Consider the following 16147-nt stretch of genomic DNA (forward strand, 5'->3'; position numbering starts at 1 on the left):
GTACTATTAAAATTAAATCTTTGTACTCGTTAATGTTTGGGGCATCACCTTCATTCAAAGGAAAATAAAGAAATCCATTTTAGATCCAAGCCCCAGACTTCCAGCTCAGGACTCCACAGTCCCAGACTCCACAGCTCCAGCCCCAGAAAGGCCTCAGCTGGCTGGCTGGTTCAAGAGAACCTTCTTGCTGATATAAACAGCAATCATATTTCAGAACATCAAATGAATAGGGGCAAAGTTGCATCACGTTGCGTTCTTCACACAGTGTACTTGCCTGATCATTTACAATTTAACCTGGCTTTATTGTAGCCTAATTCATTGTTTGTGTAGTTTTCGTGTTCATTCCACGTTGTCACGAATTTTGGAGAATGCTCAGTGATTTGATTGCAATCCAGACTAAAACCTAACACATCTGCATTCTCCGCCGTCCCTTGTTTCTGAATACAAATAAAGATTGGTTTAAAACAGAGGGGAGGGAGAGAGAATAAGCCCCTCCTCCTGCAAGAGAACAGGCCTGGCTGCACAGACCGGAGACAGACAGACTTCGCGCTGCTGGCGACCTGTGCTCCGGGGACCTACGCGCACATCCTGCTGCCGTCGCTGGATCCTCGGTAAGGGTTCTCAAAGACTCTGTCAGGGACAGGCTGTGTATGCAGTGCCGGGTCTGCAGCGAGTTGCTCGGATCAGATCTCTGTCATGTCGCACCGACTCTCGCTCGCTCATTTCGGCGACTGTCTGCTGCTGAGCGGCTCCAGCATCGTGATGCGCAGCGGTTTGCAGCGTCCACGTCAGGAAAGCATCTGTCTCCACCGAACATAGCCCATAGAAATCTAACCAAACTATTACCAATAGGCTATCTATTTGTAAGAGTTTGGTTAGAATTCTACTAACCGACCTAAAATAATCCTGTGTGTGAGCCAGTCAGATCTAGTCGGAACCAGATTTTGCAGAAAAGCAGACACGCGAAAAACACTGGTTCAAACAGCACCCCTTTGAAGGAGTTAAAAATGCCGAAATCATTTAAATGCACGAGTTCTCTTTAATGTGTGAACGTGTTGATGTGGGCTCAGATGAAAAGCCGCTTTCTGATCAGTGTTTCCAGAGCGCAGAAGGAGAAGGAACGTGAAGGTCCTGCCTTTGGATCCCAAGCTGAAACGTTCCTCCTTACAGCCATTAGTCCAGCATGTATCTCTTTAATAACACAAGCCTGAAGATGTAGCTGGAACTCAACCTTCCGCATAGGTTGAGTAATGAACACAGTGAAATACAAGTATTTAAAGAGCAGTTAATACTTTATCATTAAATGACATACAAAAAATAAATTATTGCTCATTGTGTTTTTGGGCCCCTTTCAGCTCAATTAAGGACTTCTGGAGGTCCCTGGACCCACATTGGAAAACAGCAATCAGCAAGTAAGGAGTTTAATCATTTCATTTTACAGAACAAGTTAAGAGGCCTTGGCAGGACCAATATTCCAGTTCAGTCCTTTTAAACTAGGTTGCAATCTGCCAATACTGAGTCCAAACCCATAGCAGCTGCAGCCTTCTAAATTTGGGACACTTTATCTTTCACAAGCTACTTGATCCAAATACTGAGGGTCCCGTTTCAGAACTATACAGCTGATCATCTTAACTTATTGATTAACTGGAGAATGAGACTCCTGAAGTTAACAAGCTACGATCTGTTAGAGAGAAGACGTCTCACTGTGTTGGAGTTGTCGGAACTACATAAACACTGACGGCTGTACAGCAGAGTTACAGAGTGACTCATGATGTCTGTCACGTCAGCATGTTAACTCATGATGTTTATCGCGTTAACGTGTTAACTTGTGATGTCTGTCGCGTTAACATGTTAACTCGTGATGTCTGTCGCGTTAACATGTTAACTCGTGATGTCTGTCGCGTTAACATGTTAACTCGTGATGTCTGTCGCGTCAGCATGTTAACTCGTGATGTCTGTCGCGTCAGCATGTTAACTCGTGATGTCTGTCGCGTCAGCATGTTAACTCGTGATGTTTGTCGCGTCAGCATGTTAACTCGTGATGTCTGTCGCGTTAACATGTTAACTCGTGATGTCTGTCGCGTTAACATGTTAACTCGTGATGTCTGTCGCGTCAGCATGTTAACTCGTGATGTTTGTTGCGTTAACATGTTAACTCGTGATGTTTGTTGCGTTAACTTCTGATGATGTTTGTCGCGTTAACTCGTGATGTTTGTTGCGTTAACTTCTGATGATGTTTGTCGCGTTAACTCGTGATGTTTGTCGCGTTAACATGTTAACTTGTGATGTTTGTCGCGTTAACATGTTAACTTGTGATGTCTGTCGCGTTAACATGTTAACTCGTGATGTCTGTCGCGTTAACATGTTAACTCGTGATGTCTGTCGCGTCAGCATGTTAACTTGTGATGTTTGTCGCGTCAGCATGTTAACTTGTGATGTTTGTTGCGTTAACATGTTAACTCGTGATGTTTGTTGCGTTAACTTCTGATGATGTTTGTCGCGTTAACTCGTGATGTCTGTCGCGTTAACATGTTAACTCGTGATGTTTGTTGCGTTAACTTCTGATGATGTTTGTCGCGTTAACTCGTGATGTCTGTCGCGTTAACATGTTAACTCGTGATGTTTGTTGCGTTAACTTCTGATGATGTCTGTCGCGTTAACATGTTAACTCGTGATGTTTGTTGCGTTAACTTCTGATGATGTTTGTCGCGTTAACTCGTGATGTCTGTCGCGTTAACATGTTAACTCGTGATGTTTGTTGCGTTAACTTCTGATGATGTCTGTCGCGTTAACATGTTAACTCGTGATGTTTGTTGCGTTAACTTCTGATGATGTTTGTCGCGTTAACTCGTGATGTCTGTCGCGTTAACATGTTAACTCGTGATGTCTGTCGCGTTAACATGTTAACTCGTGATGTCTGTCGCGTCAGCATGTTAACTTGTGATGTTTGTTGCGTTAACATGTTAACTCGTGATGTTTGTTGCGTTAACTTCTGATGATGTTTGTCGCGTTAACTCGTGATGTCTGTCGCGTCAGCATGTTAACTTGTGATGTCTGTCATGTCAGCATGTTAACTTGTGATGTTTGTTGCGTTAACATGTTAACTTGTGATGTTTGTTGCGTTAACTTCTGATGATGTTTGTCGCGTTAACTCGTGATGTTTGTTGCGTTAACTCGTGCTGTTTGTCATGTTAACTTCTGATGATGTTTGTCGCGTTAACTCGTGCTGTTTGTCGCGTCAACATGTTAACTCTTGATATTTGTCATGTTAACTTGTATGATGTTTATCATGTTAACATGTTAACTCATGCTGTTTGTTGCGTCAACATGTTAACTCGTGATATTTGTCATGTTAACTTGTATGATGTTTATCATGTTAACATGTTAACTCGTGCTGTTTGTCGTGTCAACATGTTAACTCGTGATATTTGTCATGTTAACTTGTATGATGTTTATCATGTTAACATGTTAACTCATGCTGTTTGTTGCGTTAACTCGTGATGTTTGTCGCGTTAACTCGTGATGTTTGTCGCGTCAACATAATAGCTCGTGATTTTTATCACGTCAACATGTTAACTTAACTTTACGCCATGTGCCATTAAGAACAAGGTGTTACAGACACATGATGGGAAATGTTTAACTAAACACTAACTGTTGGAATCATTGTATTTGGTATCTTCATGACAACAGTTTTTATTTTCACCACAAACAATATTAAGAATGTGACAGTTTTGGAGTGGTGATTTGTTTTAATTTTTCTAACATACTGTATCAAATAAAATATATAACAGGTCAGACACTGCAACAAATACATATTCATTGACAGTGTTGAGTTAAAGGATAACTTTTATCTGGGACGTGAGTGATTCGCTTCGCAAGACAGTGTAGCTGACAATGTATGATGCACGTTGTGTTGATAGGTGATAGGTCTGCAGTGATTTTCCCATGCCTGTTTCCTGTTCTCTGGAGGCGTACATAATTTCTATGATGATGGTGTTGAATGCTGAGCTGAAGGTCACAAATGGGATCCTTACATATGTCCCAATCAAGGTGTTGAAGGATGTAGTGCAGTCCCATGATGACTGCATCATCCACTGACCTGGCACACTGCTGAGGGTCCAGCAGGGTACCAGTGAAACCCTTTAGGTCAGCTAAAGAAACCATCTTTTCTTATCCCATGTTCATTTTCACACACATTCTCATTGAATTACTGCTTCGATTGACATTTCTTCACTGGACTTTCCGTTAAGGAATAGATATCCTATTAGATGTCCACAAATATGTAGCTGCACTCCATTTAGTGAGTGACCTGACACGTATTGCTAGTTACCAAGGTTTAAACTCCCTATTGTATGTCTAGAGAAATGTGTTATCAGAGTGATCTGATGAGCAAAGCAGCTCTAGAAGTATGTCTTTTTAAGTCCCAAAAAGCTCATCAACCTAGCAGGTAGAGAATCAAGAACATAATATCACCTACTTTTGGTATCATTTTTTCAAGAGCATGCTCCAAACATTTTCTTTTTACAATACAAATTTATGAACAACATAAATATTTCAGAAAGCTCCATCACCTTCATCTGCATCGTGACCCCATGTGGGGTTGACCCCAAATTTGAGAATGGCTTAGTGGAAATAAATCAGCCTCTGCAAATAATTTAGATTTCATTTTACACTGTCCTTTTTCATGTGACAAGACTGTATCCCAGTCTCCCTAGCAGGTCCAGATCCTGGCCGTTGTGACTGCTTGGTTAATGAATTAAGACAATTTTGCCCATTTTAATGTTGTCCCATTTTGCTTCTCATATTGCCATTTTGATGCGTCAGTATTCAGAGTCTTAAACATTTCTCAATCCATTTCCAGGCTCTCAGAACAGAAATATGCACCTCTGTCACAAGCACTGTTGTGTCGGTCAAGCGCCTGCAGACCAAGTAGCCCGGCTGTGGAGTCTACCAGCTCCAGTGTTCGATAACGCAATACTGCAGCTGTGGTTACACAACAGTCTTTTTGTCAATGCAATTTCAGGTCAATAGAGGACAGGATAGCTGATTTCTTGCACTGCTCATTAAAGCAGCCATAAACATTACAACAGTACCAGAGTGAGCTGGTTTACTATGAAGCAGGTGTTTTTTCTGTGCTTGTGCCAACAACTGCTAAGATACTAAATACTAAAAAGGACAACACCAGATCCGGATCACATCTAGCCAAACTCACTGCAGAATTGGTTGCACGGGTCAGATAATGTGTGATGAGCTAGCGTTAGAGTTTCCCACGACCTTGATGTTTTCTGTGTTTAATCACAACCCGCCTTGCTTCTTGTTTTGTTTTGTTTTGGACGGGCATAGTAGGACCAATATTATGGCCATGGACCCTGTACAGGATGCTGTACCTGTTATATATGAATCTGAATACTCCTGTGCAGCTCGCTCTCTCTTTATAAACCAAGGCACACACAACCCTTTGACTCTTTTCTTTTCTTTTTGTGCTTGTGCTGTTGCCATGGTGACAGGTTGGAGATGTCCTCTTTATGTTAGCTGGGCTCTTAACTTGGTTCTCGTTCATCTTCACTGTGTCCTGGTCTTGTTTTTGTGTGAATATGGAACACTGCTCTTGCCTGGGTGTCAACTTTCATTTTGACTCGTCATGCTCAAATATACATTACATTGCACTGTACTGTCGTGGGGCCTATAAATAATGCGTACGCACATAAACCATGTATACGCCTTTTCCCACACATAAACTGATCTTTTTTACTAAACAATGTGTTTGGAGAGAATGTGCTCGGCTCACATGTGAGAAGGTGGACATGGAAAAATAAGGTGAGAAATAGAATCTAAATAATAAAACATCGTTTGTTTTAGGTTGTTTACAGTCTTGTCGGACAGAATTCAGAGATACATTCATGCAATTAATGTTTAAATTAAACTTTAAATTTTGCGAGCGGCAGCTGCACCTGCTGCATCATGGTTCTTACGATTCCCAATCTGTTCTTGATGCGATTTTCCAGTTTATGCACACAATACATTTATAATTTGTCCTCTCAAACCACAGCATTACAGTTTGTTACAGTTTTGTGGAAAGGACGCCCTTGAAACATAGCAAATGACATCATTGTCCTTTCAGCCATTATTATAAAAATATCAGTTATTGTGGCATTTACAAGAGCGGGAAAACACAAAAGAGATACTGATGCTGCCATAACACTGTGTGTTTGCGGCATTTCTTCCCTATGGCTTGGTATGTGTGGATGCATTTGAGTTCCAGTATCGTTTAGAATTGTACATTGTGTTGTGCTGATGTGGTGTGAATAGTTTGTCTGATGACTGTCTGCAACGTTCCAAGTGGAGAAATGTTTCGGCAAATTTTTTTGTCTTGGTTGAACTTTGTGTTCAGTAAGGACTGACCTACATTCGATTACAAATTACAATCACCGTGACTGTGAACAATTTTACATAGTTTTGCTGTAAAACCTAAATAATAAAGCACTATGTAGTGTTTTGTGTTTTGACGTCCTCAAACTTGTGGTTTTATTACTCACACTTGACTTCCTGTATCCTATCTCTCTGTTGCTGCTAGTATGCTTCAACAAAGATGCTTGTCAGATGGTCGAACAGCTTTGGAACCCCCCCCCCCCTTTTTGCCCATGAACTAGTTCTTTTCTAACAAACTGACATATTAACTGGCCCTAAATCAGACAAGGCAAACCTTCCCATCATCACTGTATAGCAGAACTTATGATGAATTGATGAATGTAAATAAATGAATGCACAAAGCCAGATAATGTAAATCACATTCTGTGTTCATGTCAGTGGTGCTTTGATAGTAAAATCGTTTGCTTCAGTTCAATTCTTTCTCATGGCCAGGTACAATGGTTAGGACCACTGAAAACTCCAACACAGCACCAGAAATCCTTTTCCAATCTTTTTTTCAAATTAGATATAAAAAGAGTCTGTTTCAGACTCCCGACTTGTTAAACTCCCTTTGTGTTCAGATTCCAGTTTATCCCAGTTCCAACTCGCTGTGCCCCTTCTGCAGTGCTCCATCACTTTATTATACTCACCCCACACATAACCCTCCCTGTGCATATGACGATGCAGTCTTGTGTAACTCACACTCTAAACCAGTTTCGTCCAGTTCATGAGGTGTTGCCAAGAAACCGGCTGTGTGCGTGCGTGTGTGCGTGCATGTGCGTATACCCTCGTGTTTGTTTGTGTGTGTCTGGCTGCATGCATGCCAAAGACCAGGGTTTCCTTCCCTGTGTGAAAGCAGATAGCTGGAATGTTCCTGTTCCTGCTGCATGGATTACATAAGAGCTGGAAGATGAGAGAGTGGAGAGCGCAGACAGCCATGCCTTTCTTTGCCTCACTCTGACCAGTTTTGTGTTATATCATGAAAAAAGTACTGCCATAGCTGTCAACAAAAATGCATACATTTTGAAACCCACCAGCTGTAATTAGATTTTAAATTGTTCCAATTTCAAAAAGGTCTGTGTGTATGTGTGTGGAGGGGCGTGGGGGTGGATGCTGTTTGACTATCTGATAAGCACTTATGTTGGATTATACTGAAGCTGCTAGTATACTCCAACAGAACTGCTTGTTGGAAGGTTGAATAGCTTCCAGCACACCTTTATGAGCCATTTAGCTTCTAAACGGGTGGTGATGGGTCAGTGGATAAGACACATGCCTGTGGTGTGAGAGACCTGGGTTTGAATCCACTGTGAGACACCAATGTGTCCCTGAGCAAGACACTTAACCCCTCGTTGCTCCAGAGGCGCGCGACCCCTGACATAGCAATTGTAAGTCGCTTTGGATAAAAGCGACAGCTAAATGAGTAAATGTAAATGTAAATAGTGCCACCAATGAATTCATTTGGACAGAGGAAACAATAATATCCCAACACCATACACTTCAACTGATTGTGAGGTGGACAAACATGGACACTGGAGACTGCAGTTTGCATACTGTCTGCTACTAACAGTCAGTGTTGGTTTGTAATAATCATGAAGGCAGCTTTCTTCTTAACCTTAACAACTGTCTGTATGTAACCTAAACCAAGTATTTTTATTTGCCTGAACTTAACCGAACCTTCACCATCGAGGTGGCAGATTAGAAAAGGCTTAAATCTTTTGTTTTTGGAACGTTCATATGGGCTGCCTGTCTACAGTGATGTCTGCCGCCACTCCTAAGTGTCGTTTTAAAAAAGGTACCAGCGTCTGAAATAAGAAAATCACTGTTTATGAAATTATCACAAATGATCAGCCACCACTGACTACAACGCCAAGCTGCAGCAAAACGTAGAATGTCATTGTGTCAGAACGTTCTACATTTACAGTCCTTGTTGTCTGAATATTCCAGTCTTTGAATTTTGTTTGTGATTTTCCTAGTCGCCTGACTGCTGAAATAAACTGCGCTAATTACAGTGACAAAGACCTGTCAGACAAAGACACTTTAATAAATACATTTTGCAACTTTGAATCATACTTAACAGCCCCATTGGCTTTCCCTTCTCCACTTCATAGCTAAGTGTCATTAATCCCAGCCCCCTGGTTCTCTCTCTGTCTTTGTAGGTGATTTGGCGAAGACTTGGCGTTGGACCCTGAGGGCAGCTGCTGCCTCTCTCTCAAACCTCCTCCTGTCTGTTGACAGTTTTGTCATGGCGTCCTCCTTGATCAGCCGTCAGTTTGCTCTCTCTCTGCAGAAAAACTTGTGGCTCAGTGCTCCAGGTAATTTAAAAGAAATCCTTTTAAGTCTGGTCAGGATGGACCACTTTAGCAGGTTGCTTTGCTACAAATATCGAGTTAGTAGAACAGTGTGCATCCTATTCCTTTACTACATGCTTAAGAACTTTGTTTCCTCGCCTTGATGAAATAACGTACAAACATTTTATTACATTTACTACAAGTGTTCACTTTTTCAAGTCGTCACATTGGTCTTAAATTCTGGATGCTCAAGGTGCTCAAGTAACAGCAGAGTCTGAGAAAGCAGCATCGTTCGATCACTTATACATCACCCCTAAACATGAAATCATTATACTTGTGATGTTGTCAGGGATAAAAGCGATGAAACAGTGTTTCAGTGGAAATATAGTAGCTTATGTAATCAGCGTAAATGTTTGACGGACTTCAAGCAGGATGCTGTTATCAATGTGTGTGTACGCTTCTCACAGGCTGATGACTGAGTGATGTCTCAAAGGTCCCCTCTCCTGTCAATTATCAATAGGCCAACCTGTTTGGGTCAGATTTACTAGTTCACTTTAACCATTTAGTAGATGTCAGTGACCTTTATCAAAAGTGTCACTGGGTGATGGGATACTTTAGGGACTAAAGTAACCCAGGGTCCATATTTATCAAGAATCTCTGAGTAGGAAATCAGTCATAAAAGGCCCCAAAATCTCAGAGTGATGCGTAATGGGTCCTAATTTTAGGCCTAAGAGTAATGGCCTTTGCACACCAAGTCCGGATTTTTCATCTGAAAATGTAGGGCTGGACGATATAGCCAAAAATGTCATCACAATAAAAAGTTTTATGTTTTTCGATATCGATAATTATCACGATCAGTATCAAATAGTTTCAAAAAGTTTAAAAGCTGATTTTTGTTCCTGAGTGAAAGTTGAAGAAACCTGATGGTTAATTGTGGTTTAAACTTTTCTTTATGGTCAACACTTGATGCCAAACAGTGGATCACATCACAAATCTGAGGTAGAACATTCAGAACATTCAAAATATTTATGATAAAATCTTTCTCAACAAATATCTTTAAGTAAAATTAAGTCCTAATTCGTGTATGATTCAAGTGAATAAAATCAAACATTTATTGAATATTTATTGAACATTTGTTATATTGTTATTGAAAAAATTATATTCCGATAATTATTGTTTTATTGTCCATCCCTATGAAAATGTCAAAGGTGCAGCTGTGGCTCGGGAGGTAGAGCGGGTCGTCCGCTTATCTGAAGGTCGGCAGTTCTATCCTCCAGTCTGCATGTTGACGTGTCCTTGAGCAAGATCCTGAGCTCTGAATTGAGTTACTTTACTACAGGGGTGATTCTTTCACAACTATTTAATTTGGCAGAACCTTTTGATCTCCTCACAGTGAACACAGTGCTTCTAAGAGGGCATGGACTAAAACTTATTGTGTGATAAGGATATCAATAAGTTAACTTAATTACATCAGGTAAAATAAATGATTGGGTTTGTTTGTTCTTTCTTCTTCTCTTTTATCCAGAGGAAAATACAGGTGACTGCTGGACTTTTATTACTGCCTTCACTATTTTCTTTTTTAAAATCATATAATATCAGTAACCTGAAGTTAACCTTTACTTCCACCTGGGCCCACCCAAATGCAGTTTTCTAACCCTAACCGCAACTTAAATCAAGTCATAAAACCTCCAAGGAGAAGCTATTAACCACAATTTGCTATCAAACTTCTCTGTAGCGGCTGGCAGTGTCACTGATGTCAGTTCAGCTGTTGAGCAAGTTCTCTCACAACCAGCCAAAAGATCAAACTCCAAGGCACACACCAGAGAAACAAATCCTGTCTTCCTTTTACAATTCGCCTCTCATTCACCCCGTTCACACTCACACACCAATGGCAGCAAGCCGAGTGCAAGTTGTAATTACTATGTAAGTACAACTTTATTTATATACCAACTTTTTAACACCTGGTTACAAAGTGCTTTACGTCATCGAGCACAAACACAAAAGTGCATCCAAGAGAAACACATTTAAAAATACATACGCACATACGACCAAAGAAAGCACAAAGCAACCAGACACCACTCAGAGCACACCGTTGGAACTGTGGAAAAGCTAACCTAAGGAAGTGTGTGCAACAGGGAGCAGCTGTGAGTTAAGTGTTAGAAACGAAGGGGACTGTTCTCTCACAGGCTGCATCACTGATGACGTTTTAAAAACTTATTTTGCCATTGAAGCCTTAATTAATGACCAATGGGAGCGTGAGAGGCTCTTGCCTCACAGTGAATCCACTGATGCATCAATTTCATAATTTAACCTTATTAGAGAGCGAATCCTATTGCCTGCTTTATCATTTCAGAATGTGCACATGCACCGAATGTGAAGAGATTTGCTGGATATTCATTTAGTTATGCATACTGTTGGCATGTGTGGAAGTTAAAAATAGAGAGATTGTTACTGGGATTGTAAGAGGATATTTAAATCTCTTCTGCCCCAATCACACTGCATGGGAAGGAGTTTTTATAGACCAAAATAACCTGAGAAAAATCTCCTGAAAAACTTCAGGAGAACCGTAGACTAGTAGCTTCGTAGAACCTAGGAGTCTACAGGAAGCGTCATCTCTTGCTGCATTGACTTGAACTTCACTCTTGAAGGCGGTTAGAACAGTGCTTTATGAGGCGCTACAAAAACAGTAAAGGGCAGGAAGGTATATTGTGCATTTGATCATTTTAAATAGGCCTAACTAATAATCCTCTGAAAACCATAGAAACACTGCCATGGCTTGGTCCAGCTGCGTGTCACGCCTCTTAAACATCACATCGGCTAAAAAGACTTCCGCAAAGGATACACCGGTGTATCCTCGCTTATAGCTCCTCCAACAAGCCTCCTCGATCCTCGAGGTGCATTTTAGGAATGGAGATTTCCTTCAAGATGACGCGCTGAGATCGTTTACCGGGTCACAGGCTCGAGGATCGAGGAGGCACAAATTTGGGAAATGAGAAAGGCCCTGTGACTCTTAAAAACCAGCCACTCTGTTATTTCTGTACCAAGTGACTTAGCTCAGCATCTGAGGATGACCACACTGTGAGTGTGTAGATCATCATTATGTTATTCATCTTTCTACTGACTGACCACTACATAACTGGAGTAGAAGACAGTGATCAGAAACCTGGATTAGGTGTGAACATGTCACAGTATCCTGGTTTCAGTATATTCACATGACTCCCAACTAGCATCAAGATAATAAAAACCGCGGATAAAGGCTTCTGAAACCAGAAAATGATATTCACACATGCAAACGCATAAGCAAAAATCTGATCAGAACAGGGATATCAGATAGCATGAAAACACACTCACTGTTTCCCTCTGTTTGTGTGTGCAGGTTATTTATCATTGTTGTCTGTTTTCTCTGCCAGCGTGCAGATATGTCAGCAAGGCAGCACCACAGACCCAGGTGGAGTTTGACTACGATGGACCATCCATGAAAACCTCAGTCCCTGGCCCGCGATCACAAGTAACACACACACACACGCACACACACACACACACATCAGGACACTCCAGCCCTGCCTCAGGAATTACAAAGTATGACTAACTTATTTTTCTCCAATATGTAGGAGCTGACGAAACAACTGGGAGAAATCCAGGTGAGGTGTGTGTGTGTGTGTGTGCTTTTACATGCTAAATAGTGAGGACTGGGAGGTGTTTTTTACCTACGAGTGAGCAGTGAAAACTCTTTTGCTGTTTGAAGAGCTGTTTGAAGGTTAAGACTTGGTTTTTAGGGTTAGGTTAGGGTAAAGGGGTGGGGAATGTCAATGCAAGGATAGAAGTACAAAGGTATGTGTGTGTCAGCTATGTGAGCTGCACAAGATGATGTCTAGTTAAATACCAAGAGTACTAAAGAGTATTAAAGTACTGCTTCAGTAGAAATTAAATCAAACTGTAATCCATTTTATCTCTGCCTAGCTGGAACTACACATAATAAAGACTATAAGTGTGTGTGTGTGTGTGTGTGTGTGTGTATGTGTGTGCCAGATGGGATCTCCAATTGTGTTGACTCAGTGAACTAGTTAAATGAACCCTGGAGCATTAATGGTGTTCCACATACAGTAGCACTGTCCCCTCCTTACACTGTATGCAGTGCTTATGTAGAAATCTGTTTTTACACAGTGGATGTGCATGTTTATTGGCATGCAAATGTTTACAGAATCGTGTTTCACAGATGTTTTTGCACATGCTAAAAATGTATTTGAGTGTTTCATTGACATCACCATCTAGTGCTGATCGTAATACTGAAGCAAAGGCACGGGGTACATAAAAAACACTGTGTAGTTCATTCATTTTTGTTTTGTTCTTTTAATAAACCAGTTGTTTATATCCCTGGCAACAGTAGCATGAAATCTCCACTCATCCTAAACTACACAGTCACACACGCTGCCAGATATTGTTAATGAAAAGAAGAAATGACCACTAACTACAGTAACTAACTAACACCCCCATGAATAATATGCATAATATACTTCTGATATTTTACATTAGGTACTATTTTAATCAGTAGTGTATATTTTTCATAGTAGGTTCATGTGAAAGTATGAAATGCAACAAACAAATGCATAGCCAGCCGCTATGACAGTTACTCACAGCGTCACACTCTGACCCATCCCCAGAAGGTGGCCACATAATGTGCCTGACTCCACAGACATTAGGTCCTGTGGTACACCTCATGAGATACAGACTAAAAGACTAGTGTCACAATGTTTTTGCTTCTTTTGCCTAATTTGACAACTTTTAGGACACATTTGGTGAAGCTGACTGACAAGAGCACACACAATAAGCATGCTGTGTACCCACATATTGACCTTTTTTACAGGGAAGGTAAACAGACAGAGCCCACTTTCACTGCCCAGTGACCTTGAATGGTTCCAGCTTTCATTCATAAAACCCTGATTACACACAGAAACATTTGTTGTTAATGCTGTCAGGTGAAACAGTGAAGTTGCTACCTATCAATGACCTATGCACGTCACCCAGTGAAAGTCAGCGAGCTATGATAAGTCAGGCTCTCGTGTAGTCTGCCTTGTTTACCAGCCAGTGCATAGCAAGAAATGATGACAAAAATATCTGTAGTCTGATCCTGCCGTTAGTCTCCAGGAGAATATCCATGTGAGTGTTACTAGTTGCTGTGAAGTCAGGGCGAAGCAGGTTTGGAATTTCCAGCTATTTTAAGATGTTCACAGGCCTCATGTCTCAGAGAGCTAGGTATTTAGTACACAACATACATTGGTTATTTGATTGATCAACTTCTTTAAGGCGATTTATCATCAATTTTCTGATTATATATATTTATTGTATATTATAATTATCTCTTATCTTCATATGTCTTTATTCTGCTGCAATATATATGCTGAACAAAATTATAATCGCGACACGTTATTGCCCCCATTCATCATGAGCTGAACACAAAGATCTAAGACTTGTACTATGTACACAAAAGGCCTATTTGTCAAATATTGTTCACAAATCTGTCAAAATCTGTGTTAGTGAGCACTTCTCCTTTGCCGAGATAATCTGTCCACCTCACCAGGTGTGGCATATCAAGATTCTGATCAGACAGCATGGGGATTGCACAGGTGTGCCTTAGGCTGGCCACAATAAAAGGCCACTCAAAAATGGAAATGGAAAATTCTCAGAAACGCCTTTGGAGACGACTTATGGTAACATTCAATTCACGGGCAACAGCACTGGTGGACATTTCTGCAGTCAGCGTGCCAATTACACGCTCCCTCAAAACTTGCGACATCTGTGGCATTTTGCTGTCTGATGGAACTGCACATTTTCGAGTGGCCTTTTATTGTGGCCAGCCAAAGGCACACCTGTGCTATTTTGTTCAAAAAGATACAGAACAGCTTTTGAGTTGTTGGACGGAATAGTTTGGCTGAGACAGACTAGCAGTTTCCATGTGTCTCTTTAAGCAAAGCTAAGCAAAAAATGACGAAGACCTGAAACACAGAACACAAAAAAATTCCATGTGTCAAGTATACTGTGATTTTTTTATAATCACAGTATGCTTGTTTGTATGTGTCACATGGCAGGTAGATTTGTTATTTGTGTGTGTGCTTGCTGCTGAGTCAATCCAGAAGGGTTAAATTCTGCTGTGTGCTGTTCCTAATGCAGAACATGTCTCTTTCCAGAATGTTGGTGCAGTCCACTTCTTCTGTAACTATGAGGAGAGCAGGGGGAACTACTTGGTGGATGTGGACGGCAACCGCATGCTGGATATCTACACCCAGATCTCCTCCATCCCAATTGGTTAGTAACAAAACACCGCTACCTGGACAGTAGGAGTGGGCATGAATTAAATCAATCAATTTGAATTAAATCTTCTATCTTGTAATTTTATATTGCAGTATCTGTAATATAAATACAGGAACTGTTTATGGGTAAAATAAACTAGACAGGATTGTCTGTTTTGGCTATTAAATGAAATAAACAGTAAACAAATTGAGGTATTTAAAAAAATAAAATAAAATTTAATTAAAATCCCAAACATTCATAATTTATAATGAATCTCTTTGGATGGAGGATTAATTTACAGGATAGGTGTCATTTTTTGATGAAAATAATTTCAAGAAGCAGGGTTCAGGGCTCAAGGAAGAATTTATTGTAGGGCGAACATGTTTTGGTTTTCAACAAAGAGGAGAGTGGAGGCAGGAGGCCTGCAGTGGGTCAAAGGTTTAGGCTGGGGTTGCACAGTTAGTCAATATTCGTTAATGCTAAGTGCCAACTTGTCAATAATCATAATCATTCAAGCAGAACGAGTTCAATATTTTGAAAGTTTGTAGCAACACTTCATCCTTTTTTTTTAGTGTTAGTCGGTTCACGAAAAGTGTCTTTGATGAGCAGCTTTATGCACACGGCTAGATAAAAAAAGTACAGCAGCAGCTTGTGAGAAGTGCCGGTGCTAGGGCTTGCCTGAAAGTCATTTTTGGAGCTTCAAGAGTAATTACAGGGAGGGCTTGACTGTCGCGTTATGCTGATTGTTTAGACATCTGTTGATAAGCTCATTTCACAAGTTACAGTTATGTATTTAATAGATAGAAGCAGAACAGCAGCTGAGAGTCCAGAGTGTGAAAAGCTGAGCTGAGCAGGTCCAGAACAGAATACGAGAATAGTTTAGCTGGGAGCTTTTAACTTTTATTACAGCTTTCAAAATGTTATTCTTCTACGGCCTATTACAATTATTTACGTGAGTTCATTATGTTGTTGTTGTAGCCTACAGTTTATTGATTAACCTTAAAATGGAGGCTATTTGACTGTTTTGATCTGTAATGAAATTAAGCAACTGTAAAATTAATGAACACCATAACTAATTTAAAGTGCTCCCGCACAGCTGAGGGCTCCGTTTTGTTTTCTCTTTGATGTGAACTGGAGCATGAATTCACTGCTGTGAGCCGAGG

At 40.7% G+C, this 16147-nt stretch overlaps 1 protein-coding gene across 5 annotated transcripts in view; it reads left to right on the plus strand.

The window, feature by feature from the left end:
- The first annotated feature begins 513 nt into the window (after positions 1 to 513).
- abat (4-aminobutyrate aminotransferase) overlaps positions 514 to 16147 on the plus strand; it is a 33822-nt gene continuing 18188 nt past the window's right edge. Inside the window, exons 1-7 of one of the 5 annotated variants that reach the window (XM_046036110.1) lie at positions 514 to 611; positions 1094 to 1242; positions 1356 to 1412; positions 8565 to 8720; positions 12107 to 12204; positions 12308 to 12337; positions 14882 to 14999. In XM_046036110.1, coding sequence (XP_045892066.1) covers positions 8651 to 8720; positions 12107 to 12204; positions 12308 to 12337; positions 14882 to 14999 — 316 coding nt within the window. In that variant the 5' untranslated portion in view covers positions 514 to 611; positions 1094 to 1242; positions 1356 to 1412; positions 8565 to 8650. Of the gene's footprint in view, positions 612 to 1070; positions 1243 to 1355; positions 1413 to 8564; positions 8721 to 12106; positions 12205 to 12307; positions 12338 to 14881; positions 15000 to 16147 lie in introns of those variants that run through there. The other 4 variants (XM_046036118.1, XM_046036129.1, XM_046036102.1 and 1 more) reach the window with 4 other exon arrangements.

Source organism: Micropterus dolomieu, linkage group LG02 (genome assembly GCF_021292245.1).
Source record: "Micropterus dolomieu isolate WLL.071019.BEF.003 ecotype Adirondacks linkage group LG02, ASM2129224v1, whole genome shotgun sequence".
Classification (NCBI taxonomy): domain Eukaryota; kingdom Metazoa; phylum Chordata; class Actinopteri; order Centrarchiformes; family Centrarchidae; genus Micropterus; species Micropterus dolomieu.